Genomic DNA, 14,716 nt, shown 5'->3' on the forward strand with positions numbered 1-14,716 from the left:
AACACACTGTTCACTGTTTCAGCCCCAAACAGTCTCATTCTCTCTCTCTCTTATGTCCTCAATTTGTTATATATTTTTTTCTGATAAAAATAATACGCATTCAATGAGGGAGGCTTGGAAGGTACTCAGAAACAGAGGTCGGCAAACTGGGACCCATGAGTCCAATCCTGCCCGGCCTGTTTTTCCTGGCCCTTGAGTTGAGAATGGTTTTTACATTTTTAAAGGATTGTAAAAAGTAAAAACAAAAAAAGAATATGTGACAGAACCCTGATGTGTCCTGCAAAGCCTAAAATATTTATCTGGCCTTTACTGAAAGTCTGCCAACTCCAGCTCCAAAGCATAAAAGGAAAAACCCAGAAAAAAATTGAAACACATTCCACCAGTCAACAGTAGACAAACATTCATTCAGCCTGTTTGTTGAGTTCCTGCTGTGTGTCTGAGCCTGGAGACGCCACTATGCTAAGGGGACCCCATCTGTGCAAGTCATTCCATCTTAGAGTGACTTTGTCATCTATTCATTTATTGTAGTATTCTTTAAATAAAATGCATGAAAATATTTTGGCCATATTATTCCTCCAAGAATTAGATTTTGTTTTGTTTTTTTTTAAAAAAAAAGCTAAATGAGGAGTATCAGTTTTTTTGAGTAAAGTTTAGGAATTCCAGTAATTAGTATAGCGATGAAATCTGTTCACATTTAAACATCTATATGATCCCGTACAGTCTGTAAAGCGTTTCTGCATGGAGAAGCTCTTAAGGGTAGTGGCAAATATAGACTCTGAAGGCAGGTGGCTTCGGTTTAGATCTCACTTTCTTCCTCCAGAAGATGCCTTGTTCAGGCTCCTTGGGTCTCGGTTTCCCCATCCTTAAACTGGGCGTAATAATGATGCCTGTCATGTAGGACTGTCAATACTTGTATAGTACTTAGACCGATGCTTGGCAGTGTCAGCCCTGTTCTATCCAGTTTCATTATTTAGTGTAATCTTTAAAGAAGCCCATGACATAAAACAGTCAGGATGTGAAATCTTTCCAGTTCAAGCTGGAGAAACAGAAACCCAGAGGAGAAGTGTCGTGCCCAGCTTCCTGCAAGCAGCCACTGGCCGTTCAGCGTGTGTACTTTGTAGGGGGACCCTCTTCCAGATCCACGTGCTTCCCAGCTACTTGGAGAAGAGGCAGCAGCAGCGCATCCTGCCCTGAGCTGCCAGAGGTTTCCTAACTCCTTTGAGTGTGTCTTAAAGGAAAAGATGCCTTAAGGGCAAGAACTCTTAACGCTGGAACCATCTCTGGGGGTTTTATTTCTATAAAACATTTTCACAATTTGTCCAGCTTGCTAAATTGAGTACAGGGAGTGTCATTTAGTACAGTCATAATTTCCTGACGCGATTTCACATTTTTGATGGCCTAGAGTCAGCGCGATGAGCAGTTGTCAGAACAGCCTGGCACAGGCCTGCGATTCTCGAGCCAGGATCGAAGTACCCTATCCTGATCCAGGCCTCCCAATCTCTCCATGCAAGTTGCTTTTTTAGGCCTTTTAAGCCGAAGGATAAACATGCCTCATTTCTCTGAGAAGTCTATTTTAGTGGAAAGTTCAATAGGGAGTTGGGGGTGAGTGACCATTATTTTAATGTACCTTTAAAAATGCACATTTGTTGCCAATATTTAAAATATAAAATTTTGGATAGAAAATCCAGACTTTCAGCTTCTCTTAAAAAAAAATGGAAAGATATGGCCACACCAGGTGCGTAGTCCTGCAGCGCCCCCTTTGGTGGGCTGAGCAGTGGCTGACCCCGTAAGCAGGGCTTGCTCTCTCTACTATACCCCAGTCCCCAATGCCCCCTAGTACAGTGCTTCCCAGGCTACCTCACATGACCTCCCCTGCTTGGCAGGCCTCCGTGGTGTCCCCTGTTTTAGGATTTAGTCTTCTCCTCTGTGCCACAGAAGGATTGAACTAGAGCAGGGGATGAACACATTTCTGTGGGTCTCTGGACCCCCTTAGGAGGGCAGTATACATGGAAATGGGGGGGACTCCCACCAAAAGTTATTTTAAGGAGCATTTCACTATGACACAAACACATTTCCTCATGCCTTATTCTTCAGAAATACTATTCTAAGCAAGGACAGATAATTACGTTTTAGGATTTGCACGCGCGCACTCAAGCACGTGTGTATGCGTGTGTGTGTGCGCGCGTGCACGTGTGCTGTGTGCTTGCTTTTTGTCCTGGCTGTGAGGAGTTAAATGGATTTCACCCCTGTTTCATTCCTATTAATTAAAATAAATTGAGGTTTGGAGCTTGTCGAATTGCATACTGTCAAAATAGAAGGTCACTTTCATGGATGAATGGACCTACCTGGGCACCAGCTACTCCCCTGGTAGCAGAGCATCCCTGTGCTGCCCAGAACCAGGGGCCCAACACCCTCATTGTGGGTGACTTGCATTCTGTAATTTAGATCAAGTCAGCTGTGGATAACTACTTCTCTCCAGAAGAGAAGACCCCTTCAGCTTTGCCACATAATAATCTGACCATTGGAGTGACAGTCCCATCATATTCAAAGTTTATGTCCACACTCAGAGGGAGGGAATTTCTGTGACGTCTTACACCGGGGGCCAGGAATCTTGGGGGCTTCTTAGAATTCCGCCTCTGCACGTGGAATGACTAAGACACCCTCCTGCGGCATGAGTCTTTTGAGGTAATGGGAGTGCAGATGCATCAGGAACTTAGTGAAGGCGTGTCACCCCCCTGCTGCCCTCCCTCTGGACCACATAAAGTGGAGGCATCCCAGGAGCCACTTCCTACCTCCCCTTTGCCTCCCTTTTAACACAAAGGTTATCAGCTTGGGCCTGATTGCTCGTATTTTTTTCTTCATCTAAGTTAAGGATGAAAGATGATGGAAATAAGCGTGAGAGCCTAACAGCACAGTCCATTGATGTTTCCGTTTTGCGGGCTATTTTCAGGCAGTTTGATTTGAAAATTTCCACTCTTGTGAATTTTTTTCTTTGAGATGGTTCTGGAAAACATTAAGATAACAGGGAGGACAGGTTACAACAGCATTTCCCAGAGTTTAGCAGCTTCCTCATGGCAAATTTGGGATTCAGTGTGTGTGTATGCCTGTGTGTATACATGTGTGTGTTCCATGTGGGTGTGCACACACATGCTTGTGTGTGCATGTGCACATGCGTGCTCTGTATTTGTATTGCTGTGTGTGCCTGTATCTTTGTGCATGTGTGTGCACTGTTCGTTGCTGTGCGCGTTTATATGCACTGTGCATGTGCATGTGTGCACATGTGTGTTGGTGGTGCATGTCTGTGTGCTGAGCGTATGTGTATGTGCCTGTGCACGTGCATGCATGTGTGTGCGTGCATGTGCATTACTGCTGTGGGCATTGGTATGCACTGTGCATGTGTGTATGTTGATGGTGCATGTATGTGTCCTCTGTACACGTGTGTGCATATGCACATGCATGTACGTGTGCCTGTATGTGCATTATTGCTGGATGCACTGTGCACATGTGTGTTGGTGCATGCGTGTATGTACATGTGCACACGCATGCATGTGTGTGCTCACATGTTGTACACATGTGCCTGTGCATGCCTGACCAGTGTGTCACCTCCCACGTGCCCCGCTCTTCTCCACAGTCCGCTATCGAATGCAGCAGCCTCCTGCGGACCCTCCATGGCCTAGAACAGGAGCACCTGAGGAGGTCCCTTGCTCTGCAGCAGGAGGAAGATTTTGCCAAGGCCCACAGGCAGCTGGCCATTTTCCAGAGGAATGAACTGCACAGTATCTTTTTTACCCAGATAAAAAGTGCTATTTTCAAAGGGGAACTGAAGCCAGAGGCAGCGAAAATGCTGCTGCAAGATTACTCTAAAATACAGGTAATGCCTCAAATGAGGCTCTCTCTGATGGAGGAGTCATTTTCCTGAACTGTTTCAGTAAATTTCTCCTCTTTCTGAGCTAAGTCCTATCTCTTTTGTGCTGGGTTCCAGTGAACTAATGCTGTCTTCCTTCGACCTCTTGATGCGGCGGCTGAGTTTCCAATAAGCAGGGCAAATGGGGGCTTGAAGCACAGGCCTTAGACTCAGGCTCACCTGGACCTGCATTCCAGTTCCACTACCCATCAGCTCTGTGAATTTAAGCAAATTGCCTAACTTCTCTGAGACTCAGTTGCCTCACCTGTAAAATGAGGGTAATAGAGTCCCCACACTAAAAGGGGCATGATGGAGATTTCATGATCTAATTCATGGAAAGCCAGTGCTTGGCACAATATATGGTTAATATATATAGTGGTTAAAAATATAAATATATATGTGCATACACGTATGTATGGCAATGTATGCCTAGGGTTTATGTTCTCTGTCTCGATATTCTTGGGTGAATTTGTGGGTGTTTTTGCATGTAAGCTTGAGTGTGAGTGTCATTAACCCAGACTGAATAAATTCCTAGATGACTGTGAAAATAGTTTATGAGACTGTCACTATTTTTATGAGGCCTGCCTGAGGCATTTTACCTGTGCCTGTACACACAGTGCATCACTGGTGTGCAATAAAGCACCAGATTTCTGGTCCTGGCACAGGCCTCGTGAGTGAGAGCTGCAACAGATCAGGGCTGTCCCACGAGGAGACCAGGCGGCTCTCGTGAGCCTTTTGGGAAGAGAGGACCACTGTCAGAAAGCACTGGGCATCTTGGCATGAAGAGAGCCGGCCAGCCTCTCCGTTTTGCTCTTGGTTTTTCCCAGTAAAACTTTAGGAGAGTAAATAAAGTCCTGGGTAGGTATTCAGACCCCACAGCATCACTTAGGGATTAACAGATTTTGCTGTCGTTTTGCCCGCTCCTCGTGATAAGCTGTGGCTGACTCTCCATGTTGGAAAGAACACGTGTTATTGTTAATAATACTGGGGACAAAAAAGTAACAGCCCTGGTGACCGTCCCAAGGCACAGACAGATTAGGATTTGAGGATCCCGACTCTGAGCTTCCCGACGGCAAGGGCTCAGGTCAGCTGACTCACGTGATCCAGCTCCGTAGAGGATAGAAATGTCACCACAGTGTTCCTGCTGTATTGATTCTGCTGCCAGGAGCTCTCAGAGGGAAGCTGGCATTTGGCCACATCCCACCGACCATTCTGCTTTTCACTGTCAGGAGAGTGCAAATCCTCAGGTGTTGGACCTGGAGAGATTATAGCTTTTGTGTGGAAAGAAAAACATCATACGTTTCTTATTGAACAAAATGTTGAACTTTCGGGTAACCCACTGCATGGAGAGTATTTCCCCAGATGGAAAAAAGACAGCAGAGCCAGTCAGTGGGATAGTACACTGAGGCTGATGTTTTAATTACCGTGGGTTCAATTACTGCTGGTCTGATTATTATGCTACTGGTTGAAGCTGGATTTGGGAGACAGCCTATTATGAAGTTAAAACACAGGCCCTGGAATTAGATGGCTGAGTTCAAATCCCTGCTCAGTCATTTACCAGCTGTGTGATATGGACTCAGTTTCCTCATCTGTGAAATGGGAATAATAGTATCCTGTCCCTAAATTAAGTTACAAAAGACGAGAAATGCTCTGGGTCCAATGCCAGGCCCAGCAAAAACACCCAGTATATGCAAGGCTATTATTACTCTCTTGTGTTGCTTGGGTTCTTATGCATTTTGTACATTATAAGAACTTTGTGCTACTCTGTGACCAGGCTCATCTCATGTCCTCCATGAGAGTGGGAGTTCTGGGGTCAGAGCCGGTGGCTAATTTATCCCAGAACTTCAGCACCTGTCCTGGTGCTGTGTTTGGGGAGCACCACAGGTGTGACTGTGCGCGTGGGTGAAGGATGCCTGAGAGAAATTTATATTCCATTTCTAGGGAAGCAAAGTTAGTTGTTTTGATAACTCTTTACCATCTGGGTCTCAAATGCACTTCTCAAAGCCCTCATTTCTTCTGAGCTTTTGTTCGAGGCAGGGACATTTAAGGTGTTAATCCCAGGGCTTCTATCCCCGTGTATTTTCTTCAGAAAGGAAATGTAATATTTTAACTGACTAGAAAGAATTGTCTTTAAATTTTATTTAAGCATACTTTCTTGATTTTTTTTTTTTAAACAGGACAATGTAGAAGAGCTAATGGACTTTTTCCAGGCCAGTAAGAGATACCATCTCAGTAAAAGATTTGGCCACAGGGAGTATCTGGTCCAGAACATACAGTCATCAGAGACCCGTGTGCAGGGCCTGCTTAGCACTGCTTCTGCTCAGCTGACCCTCCTTATCCAGAAACACGAGAGGTAAAACCCCCAAACCACCCAAAATGATGCAGACAAACAGCCTTGCCCCCAACGTTCCTCATCAAAGACCATCTACTTCTGTTCATGCAGCGCATGCACTGGCTGCTCCTGACTTATTTCTTAAGAATTCTCTAGTTGGAAGAATCCTTTGCATTACAGAATTTTTAAAACATACCCCATAGTCGAGACAACCATACAGTGAGCCGACGTGTGCCCGTCATCAGCTTCAGTAGGTACAGCTTGTGGGCAATCTTGATGTAGCTATACATCCCTGCCCTGAGTTATCTTAAAGCAAATCCCCAACATTTCATAGAGAAATCAATGGTGGAGGCTTTCATGAACTGTGTGATGGGATAGCCCACTTCTCCTTGAGCTCTAGGACACCGCTGGCTCTTGCATTCACCTTTGTTTTTCTTTTTTTTCGGGGGGGGGAGTTTGTTTTTATTTTTGTATTTTTTTAATTGAAGTATAGTTGACTTAGTTTCAGGTGTACAGCACAGTGATTCAGTTATACATACATATATATATCTATTCTTTATCACATTCTTTTCCCTTATAAGTTATTACAAAATATTCAGTATAGTTCCCTGTGCTATACAGTAGGTCCTGGTTGGTTATCTATTTTATATATAGTAGTGTGTATCTGCTAATCCCAAATTCCTAATTTATCCCTCCATGCCTTTCCCCTTTGGCAACCGTAAGTTTGTTTTCTACGTCTGTGAGTCTGTTTTGTAAATAAGTTCATTTGTATCATATTTTAGCTTCCACATATAAGTGACATCATATGGTATTTGTCTTTCTCTGTCTGACTTACTTCACTTAGTATGATAATCTCTAGGTCCATCCATGTTGCTGCAAATGGCATTATTTCATTCTTTTTTATGGCTGAGTAATATTCCATTATATATATATATATATATATATGCCACATCTTCTTCATTCATTCATCTGTCAATGGACATTTAGGTTGCCTCCATGTCTTGGCCTTTGGAATTAAGTATAAATACACAGATGCTTATCTTGGACTCTGAGTATCTTTTCTCAGCAGCACTGGGGTACCATGCAGCCAGGTAAATGGTGCTGTTCGCTGCAGCCTCTAGCCCTTCGGCAGCGTTCCTTCTCAGCTAGTCTATGAGACGCATAATTGTCAACAATGAAATTTATTCTTTGTAGGTTACAAGCTTTAAAATGAGTAGGGCCATGACGATAAGGTTGGCTTTCTTAGGACAAGCCGTGCTTTTATGAATTGGTTCTACTACCTGAGTAATTGTACTAGAACTTGGCAGCTCTCTTGCCCTCTTTATTTATTTTTTATTTTTTATTTTTATTTTTTGCGGTACGCGGGCCTCTCACTGTTGTGGCCTCTCCCGTTGTGGAGCACAGACTCCGGACGCGCAGGCTCAGCGGCCGTGGCTCACTGGCCCAGCCGCTCCGCGGCATGTGGGACCCTCCCGGACCAGGGCACGAACCCGTGTCCCCTGCATCGGCAGGCGGACTCTCAACCACTGAGCCACCAGGGAAGCCGTCTCTTGTCCTCTTTAATGAGGATTCAGTAAGGTGCAAGTTATGTGAACACTTCCCACCCAAAGATGCTAATGAATTTGTCCCTGCAGTTAACTTGACATTCCTGATTCATTTTCACTCGAGTGAAAGAAACAGCTCCTTGCCTTGAATGGAAGCACCCAACAGCTGGTTATACCATGGGGAGCAGTTACCAGGGAAGTGTTCTGTACCTCTGATTTTTAAATCCTATTTTAATAGGTTGGCACAGACTTATATTTCTGAAATGCATATCTGCCATTTGCTCAGTCACCTATTCACTCCTTCAGGAAGCTTCCATGGGGAATCTACGGTATGCCAAGCAGGGGGCCCAGCCCAAGGATGCAGACAGACTGGGAATGGTAGTGGTGATAGTGGTAGCAACAGAAAAACAGAACCAGTAGGATATGTATGAGGAATTGTGTCGTGTGACTGTGGAGGCTGAGAAGACCCAAAATCTGCCGTCTGCAAGCTGGAGGCCCAGGAAAGCCAGTGGTGTAATGCAGTCCAGAGGCCTGAGAACCAGGGGAATCCCAGCCCTAGAGCAGGAGAGGATGAGATGAAATGTCCCAGCTCAACAGTGAGGCAGGAAAAAAAAGTGAATTCCTTACTCCTCCACCTTTTATTCTGTTCAGGCCCTCAGTGGACTGGGTGCCCACCCACATTGGGGAGGATCCTCTGCTTTACTGAGCCCACCCATTCAAATGTTAGTCTCACCTGGAAACCCCTGCACAGACACACTCAGAAGTGATCTTTAATCTGGGCGCCCTGGCCAGTCAAGTTGATAAACAGAATTAACCCTCACAGCGAGTTTTCCCTGCATTTTACCTCTTGGACTTTACTTGTGCCATTCCTGTCACTAGGACTTCCTAATCTACCATCTCCTCTTGGAAGATTCTATCTGTTCCACAGTGGTCCCCTTGAATGTTGCTGCCTCCGAGAACTCTTGCCCAATTGTAATTTCTCTCTTTCTCTGCACATCTCTGAAAAAGCTGACCTTACCCTTCCTGCATTTTCGTAACGTCTTAGCTGCCTGTTCTCCTGCTCCTTCTGATGGTAGAGATTTCTCTGATTCGAACCGAACTAATATGGAGATAAACATTCAGCCACAGCACAGCCAAGCTGCAGGTGAGTTTGGATAGTGTGTTAACTAACCCTGCATCTTTTTCATCTAGAGCAGGCTACTTGGATGAAGATCAGATGCGGGTGCTCTTGGAGCGGGCTCAGACAGAAGTCTTTTCTGTAAAACAGAGGTTGGACAATGACTTAAAGCAGGAAAAGAAAAAACTCCACCAAAAATTAATAATTAAGAGAAGACGAGAGATGCTGCAAAAGGTATATAAGGAATTATGCTCTTGATTCTTTACATAACCATTGTGAACACCCACCAAGTGCCGGGTTCCATGCCAGGCACTGCCATCAGAGGGCTAGGATCCGAAGGGCAGCTGGGCAGGCATCCTGATGTGCCATCTACAGTTGATTGGTAGTGACTTTTTGGAATGCTGCGTCAAGATCTCTACAGGTCCTAGCAAAGCTGAGGGTTGCGGTAGGTTAGTAATGTCTGCCAGGGCAAGGGAATAGGAGTGCTGGTTCCAGTGAATAATGACCGATGGGTGCTACAACATTTATGGAGTGTTTAATTGGCACTGTGCTAAGTGTATTATGCATTTTATTTAATCCTTACATTAACCCTATGAGGTAGATGCTACTGTTTTCTGTTTTTGTTTTTTTTTTTATGGTACGCGGGCCTCTCACTGTTGTGGCCTCTCCCGTTGCGGAGCACAGGCTCCGGACGCGCAGGCTCAGTGGCCATGGCTCACGGGCCTAGCCGCTCCGCGGCATGTGGGATCTTCCCGGACCGGGGCAAGAACCCATGTCCCCTGCATCGGCAGGCGGACTCTCAACCACTGCGCCACCAGGGAAGCCCTGTTTTCTCTTTTTTTAATGAAGACTTCGAGGCTGACAGGGCTTAAGTGTTGTGGTCTATTTGCGCTGCTATAACGAAGTACCAGACTGGGTGGCTTATAGAGAACCACAATTTATATCTCACGGTTCTGGAGGCTGGGAGTCCAAGGTCAGGGTGCCGGCAAGGTCGGGTTCTGGTGAAGGCCCTCTTCTGGCTGCAGACAGCTGACTTCTTGCTGGTAGAAGAAGTCAGAAGGGTGGAAAGGGGGAGGAAGCTTGGTGGGTGAGTGTGGGGCCTCTTTTATAAGGGCACTAATCCCATTCGGGGGGCTCCACCCTCATGACCTAAGCACCTCCCCAAGGCCCCCTCTCCTAACACCACCATGTCCCATGTTAGGTTTCAACCTATGGATGTTGGGGGAACACAAGCATTCAGATCACAGTATTAAGTAATGAGGTCAAGGTCACATGTTTAGTGAGTGGCAGATGTGGAATTGAGCCCAGGCCTGTCTGACTTAGAGCCTCAGTCTTGTCCTTGACACTGACCCGCTCAGCTGTTTGTGAACCTCGAGAGGGGAGAGACCAACCAGCAACCACAGAAAGACATCATGTGCTCCCTACATGCTCTGGTAGCACAGAGAGGAAGTCACCGTCTCCTGGGGTACCCGAGTTCTGGGGGACAGATGAGCATCTGATGCGAGCAAGGCAGGAAGGACACTGCAGGGGATGGGGAGGCGTCTTGTTCAAAGGTGAAGCACTCAGGCGAGGGTGCCCCGCTGTGCGTGGAGCTCCGAGAACTTGAGAGCTGGGAGGGCAGAGGGCGGGGGCTGGAGGAGGCACTCCCAGGAAGCAGCACCTCGTCAATGAGGGCAGTGTGCCGGGCTAGCAGCTGACCTTCATTCGAGGACAGTGGGGAACACTGAAGGGTTTTCAGGAGGAGAAGTGATGCCAAAAACTCGGCCTCTGTGCACCAGCGCTGAATCAAATCTTGGAGACAGAGTTTTGGGTGAAGTGGAAAAGAACAGCTTTATTGCTTTGTTAGGCAAAGAAGGACGCAGTGGGCTCGTGCCCTGAAAAACTGTGTGTCCCAACCGGGGAGGATTTGGTGATGAGTTTTGTAGCAGTGGTTCAAGGGCGGAGTTGCTGCTAAGGGTCAGGGTGTGTGCAGTGCCCGCAGTTCCTTAATCTGGCCTCAGGTGGTCTCCTGAAGGTCATTACCTTCTCTGGAATGAAGAATGCTAATATCTTCCATTTGTCGGGGGTTTTAGTTCTGTAAAAGAGCTCAAAGATACTGTTATGTGTATCCCTTGAGGCGGAACCGGGACCCCGCCCCAAGGCTGCACTATTGTTTCTTGGCTGCCCCTCCCTTGTCTCTGCCTCCCCTCCCTTCCCTGATTAGCAGCTGTTCAAAAGGCTCCCGTGCCCAGGAGCCCCACAGGTCCTGCTCAGTTTCAGAAGGAAGATCAGATTTGGGATTTAGGAAGCTCCTGTGAGCAGCCTGCCATAGAGTTGGAGGAGCCCCAGGCTGTAGACCTTGAGCAGGTCTACAATGGGACCAATGGGAGGCTGTAGACCTTGACCAGGTCAAAACGGATGAGAGCATGTCCTGAGCATGGGAACAAGGACAGATTCAGAGGAGATACTAGATACATGGGATAACACAGGGGGTGGTCTGATGCCATTCGGGAGGGAAAGGGAAACAATAACTTAATTTGGTTGATTAAAAACTCTGCTTTTATTATCAAGTGTTGGGCCCAGCATTCTCACCTGGACCGTTGAACTCCACCCCATCTTTAGCATCACCTCATCCATCTCCATTGGCTCAAGGATCAAAGCAATGAGGCCCAAGAACACACTTCTCTGATGGTCTGGCCTGGTTCCAGGCTAGGGTCTGGAAGGATGGAAGAACTGCAGATATTTCAGCAGTTTCCCATGAGTACTGTTTCTTACAGCTGCTTTTGATAAATCTTGTGAGTGGTACAGAGTGAGAACATAGCTCCACCAAGGCAAAGGTTTGTGTCATATCCTCAGCTCTGAGGACACATTGTAGGTGCTCAGCCAATAGTGTAGAAGGAAGGAATTGACACTCTCTGGTCACCCGGACCCATGAACAAGACATATTTGCACAAAATAGAACCCAGACTGTCCACAGATGCACTATTGTTAATAACACCGTGATGTCCATCTCTATGCATGTCAGCTTTTTCCCAGCACAGGGCCTTTATGCCTACTGCTCTTTCTCCCAGGAATATCCTTTCCCCCATCTTAACCCAGCTGAGATATGACCTCATCCCTCAGGTCTCCCTTGGGTCTCCTTATTTTTTTTTTAAAGAAGAAGATGTTGGGGGTAGGAGTTTATTAATTAATTTATTTATTTTTGCTGTGTTGGGTCTTCGTTTCTGTGCGTGGGCTTTCTCTAGTTGTGGCAAGCAGGGGCCACTCATCACGGTGCGCGGGCCTCTCACTATCGCGGCCTCTCTTGTTGCGGAGCACAGGCTCCAGACACGCAGCCTCAGTAGTTGTGGCCCACGGGCCCAGTCGCTCCGCGGCATGTGGGATCCTCCCAGACCAGAGCTCGAACCCGTGTCCCCAGCATTAGCAGGCAGACTCCCAACCACTGTGCCACCAGGGAAGCCTGGGTCTCCTTCTTTATTTTTTTAACTTTTTAAAATTAGTAGTAGCATATTATTACTATAATTACTCTTGGTGGTGATTAGCCTTTGTTGTTTGTTTTTTTTTTTCCATTATGTTTTACTACAGGATATTGAATATAGTTCCCCGTGCTGTACAATAGGACCTTGTTGTTTATCCATTTGGGTCTCCTTCTTTAAAAGGCCTTCTGTGACCTCCTCATTTAAATTGTCTCTCATGGATCTCAGGGGGGTTTTCTCTTAGGATATCTCAATTTTCAGTTCCCATGTGCCTGGGACTTGGTAATAATAATAGCAGACATTCATTGATGCCAATTCTGCACCAGGCCCTCCTCTAAGAGTTACACATGTCTTCAGCAACTCATTGCATCCTCACAACTACTCTATGAAGTAGATCCTATCATTATCCCCATTTTACAGATTAGGCAGTAGAGGCCCAGACAGGGCCAGACACTCGTTTTAGGTGGCTCAGCTTGTAAGTGGAGAAGCCAGGATAGGAGCCCAGGTGGTCTGCCTCTTGGGTTTTACTACTCAATAGATACGTGTTCAATAAATGTTGAACAAATGAAGTTTTCACTACATGTTGGCTTATTTTCTAAAGAATAATTTTGTTTTTTTGGGAGGGGGGAACGACGATCAACTTTATTGATTCATTTAAAAACGATGCAACCTCAAACAAAGGAGGTACTGCTAAAAGCTCAGTTGGGTGAGGCAGCTTAAGCCTTTTGCTTAAATCTTCACCCTAAATCTTTGAATTATGAAATTTGCCACCCCTTGCCTCTGGAATACTGTGATTAACATAGACAGAGGCAGGTTTTGTCTAGTCCAGAAGAAGAGAGCAAGATAGAGAGAATAGAGAGAATATTATATCTGAGTGAAGGAAGAGAAAAAAAGATGTCCTGGATCCTTCTTTGAAACAAATGAGTAAAAGGTGGTCACATTTTGCTAAAGATCAACCAGGTTATGCACTCTTCTCCTTTGGGGAGGATGTGTTAAGAAGGTAAAAACCTTAATAGAAATTTCCTCTCTTGTTGTCTAAGACTTGACTATGGGGAGAAATCAAGAGTCCTTCCAGTTCTGAACACGCTCGTGCAGTATTTCTGTCCTATTAGCCTACTTGCATAAAAATCTTAGTAGGTTTTAGAAGAGCAAAGCATTTATTCAAAGTTTCCATTTCGTGGCTCAATTCTCCTCTGCTGCTACTTTGGCAATCTCCATTGGTCTTTCTATTATGTTACTTTTTTTGTTTTCAAGAATAATTTGCTGAATGTGAGGTGATTGGGGAAAGAGATGTTGACATTCGGTGCTTCCTGCAACCAGAGTGTTTTCCCCAAGAGCTGTACAACCGAGTCCCGCCCCCCGTTAATTGTCTGTTCTGGAACTCCTGCCAGCACAAGGAGCAGCGGAGGGAGCGGCTGTCCATCGCTGAAGCCTTCGGGGCGGCCGAGGATGCTCGCCAGTACATGGGCCAGTGGCGGAGCCTGGTGGCTGAGCACAGCGCCACCCTGGAGGAGCTGCAGGAGCGCCTGGACCAGGCTGCCCTGGACGAGCTCAGGGCCCTGACCCTCTCACTGTCCGAGAAAGCCACAGAGCAGCTGCGGCGGCTGCAGAACTCGGTGATGACCCAGGAGCTGCTCAAGCGCGGGGTCCCCTGGCTCTTCCTGCAGCAGATCCTGGAGGAGCACAGCAGGGACCTGGCCGCCCGGGCCGAGCGGCTCGAGGGCGAGGAGAGGGACAGAGGCCAGGAGGGCATTCAGAGCGTGAGGCAGAGACTGAAGGACGATGCTCTGGAGGCCTCCACGGAGGAGCAGGCGGAGCTGAGACACTGGGAGCACTTGATCTTCACGTGAGTTTTAATCCCTGTGTGTTTTCATCACCTCCTCTCCTCCCACTAGTGGGGGAGGGATTCCACCGCCTGGTTACGGGGATGGCCAGACACGTGCCATCTGACGCTGGACAGCAGTGTATTAGTTACTTATACCCACAGCCCAGGGAAGACGGGCAGTGCATGTCCCCCCCCCAGGCCACTCAGGGGTTGCAGAGCAAACAACCAGGGCTCGTGGGAGGCAGGCTTTGTATTTGGGTTGGCCAAAAAGTTTGGGTTTTTCATGTGAGCGGGGAAACAAACAAATTTTTTGGCCAACGCAAGAGCAACAGGAGGGTGAGGTGCCCCCTGGTTCCCGTGGGAGGATGTGATGGGCTTGTTTGGAGAATTACAGGCTGGCAGGGCACTGAAACCCACTGCTCATGAGTAAGCAGGAATTGCACCTGGTCCCCTTGATGAGAAGTGTTGTGTGAAGAGGGGAGCTTGTCCACAGGAGCAGGATGGGGAGGGGAACTTATAGTTAAGCCACATGAGGCCCT

At 46.9% G+C, this 14,716-nt stretch overlaps 1 protein-coding gene across 10 annotated transcripts in view; it reads left to right on the forward strand.

Annotated features, from left to right (window-relative positions):
- EVC2 (EvC ciliary complex subunit 2) overlaps nucleotides 1–14,716 on the forward strand; it is a 140,957-nt gene that overhangs the window by 76,136 nt on the left and 50,105 nt on the right. For all 10 annotated transcript variants that reach the window (XR_012331931.1, XR_012331932.1, XM_073805036.1 and 7 more), the window contains 4 exons: nucleotides 3,632–3,871; nucleotides 6,082–6,257; nucleotides 8,972–9,131; nucleotides 13,744–14,198. Coding sequence is in view for 8 of the 10 variants with exons in the window: in XM_073805036.1 (XP_073661137.1) it covers nucleotides 3,632–3,871; nucleotides 6,082–6,257; nucleotides 8,972–9,131; nucleotides 13,744–14,198 (1,031 nt within the window). In the remaining 2 variants the exon portion in view is untranslated. The remainder of the gene's footprint in view (nucleotides 1–3,631; nucleotides 3,872–6,081; nucleotides 6,258–8,971; nucleotides 9,132–13,743; nucleotides 14,199–14,716) is intronic.

The sequence above is a fragment of the Tursiops truncatus genome, chromosome 5 (genome assembly GCF_011762595.2).
Source record: "Tursiops truncatus isolate mTurTru1 chromosome 5, mTurTru1.mat.Y, whole genome shotgun sequence".
Taxonomy (NCBI): domain Eukaryota; kingdom Metazoa; phylum Chordata; class Mammalia; order Artiodactyla; family Delphinidae; genus Tursiops; species Tursiops truncatus.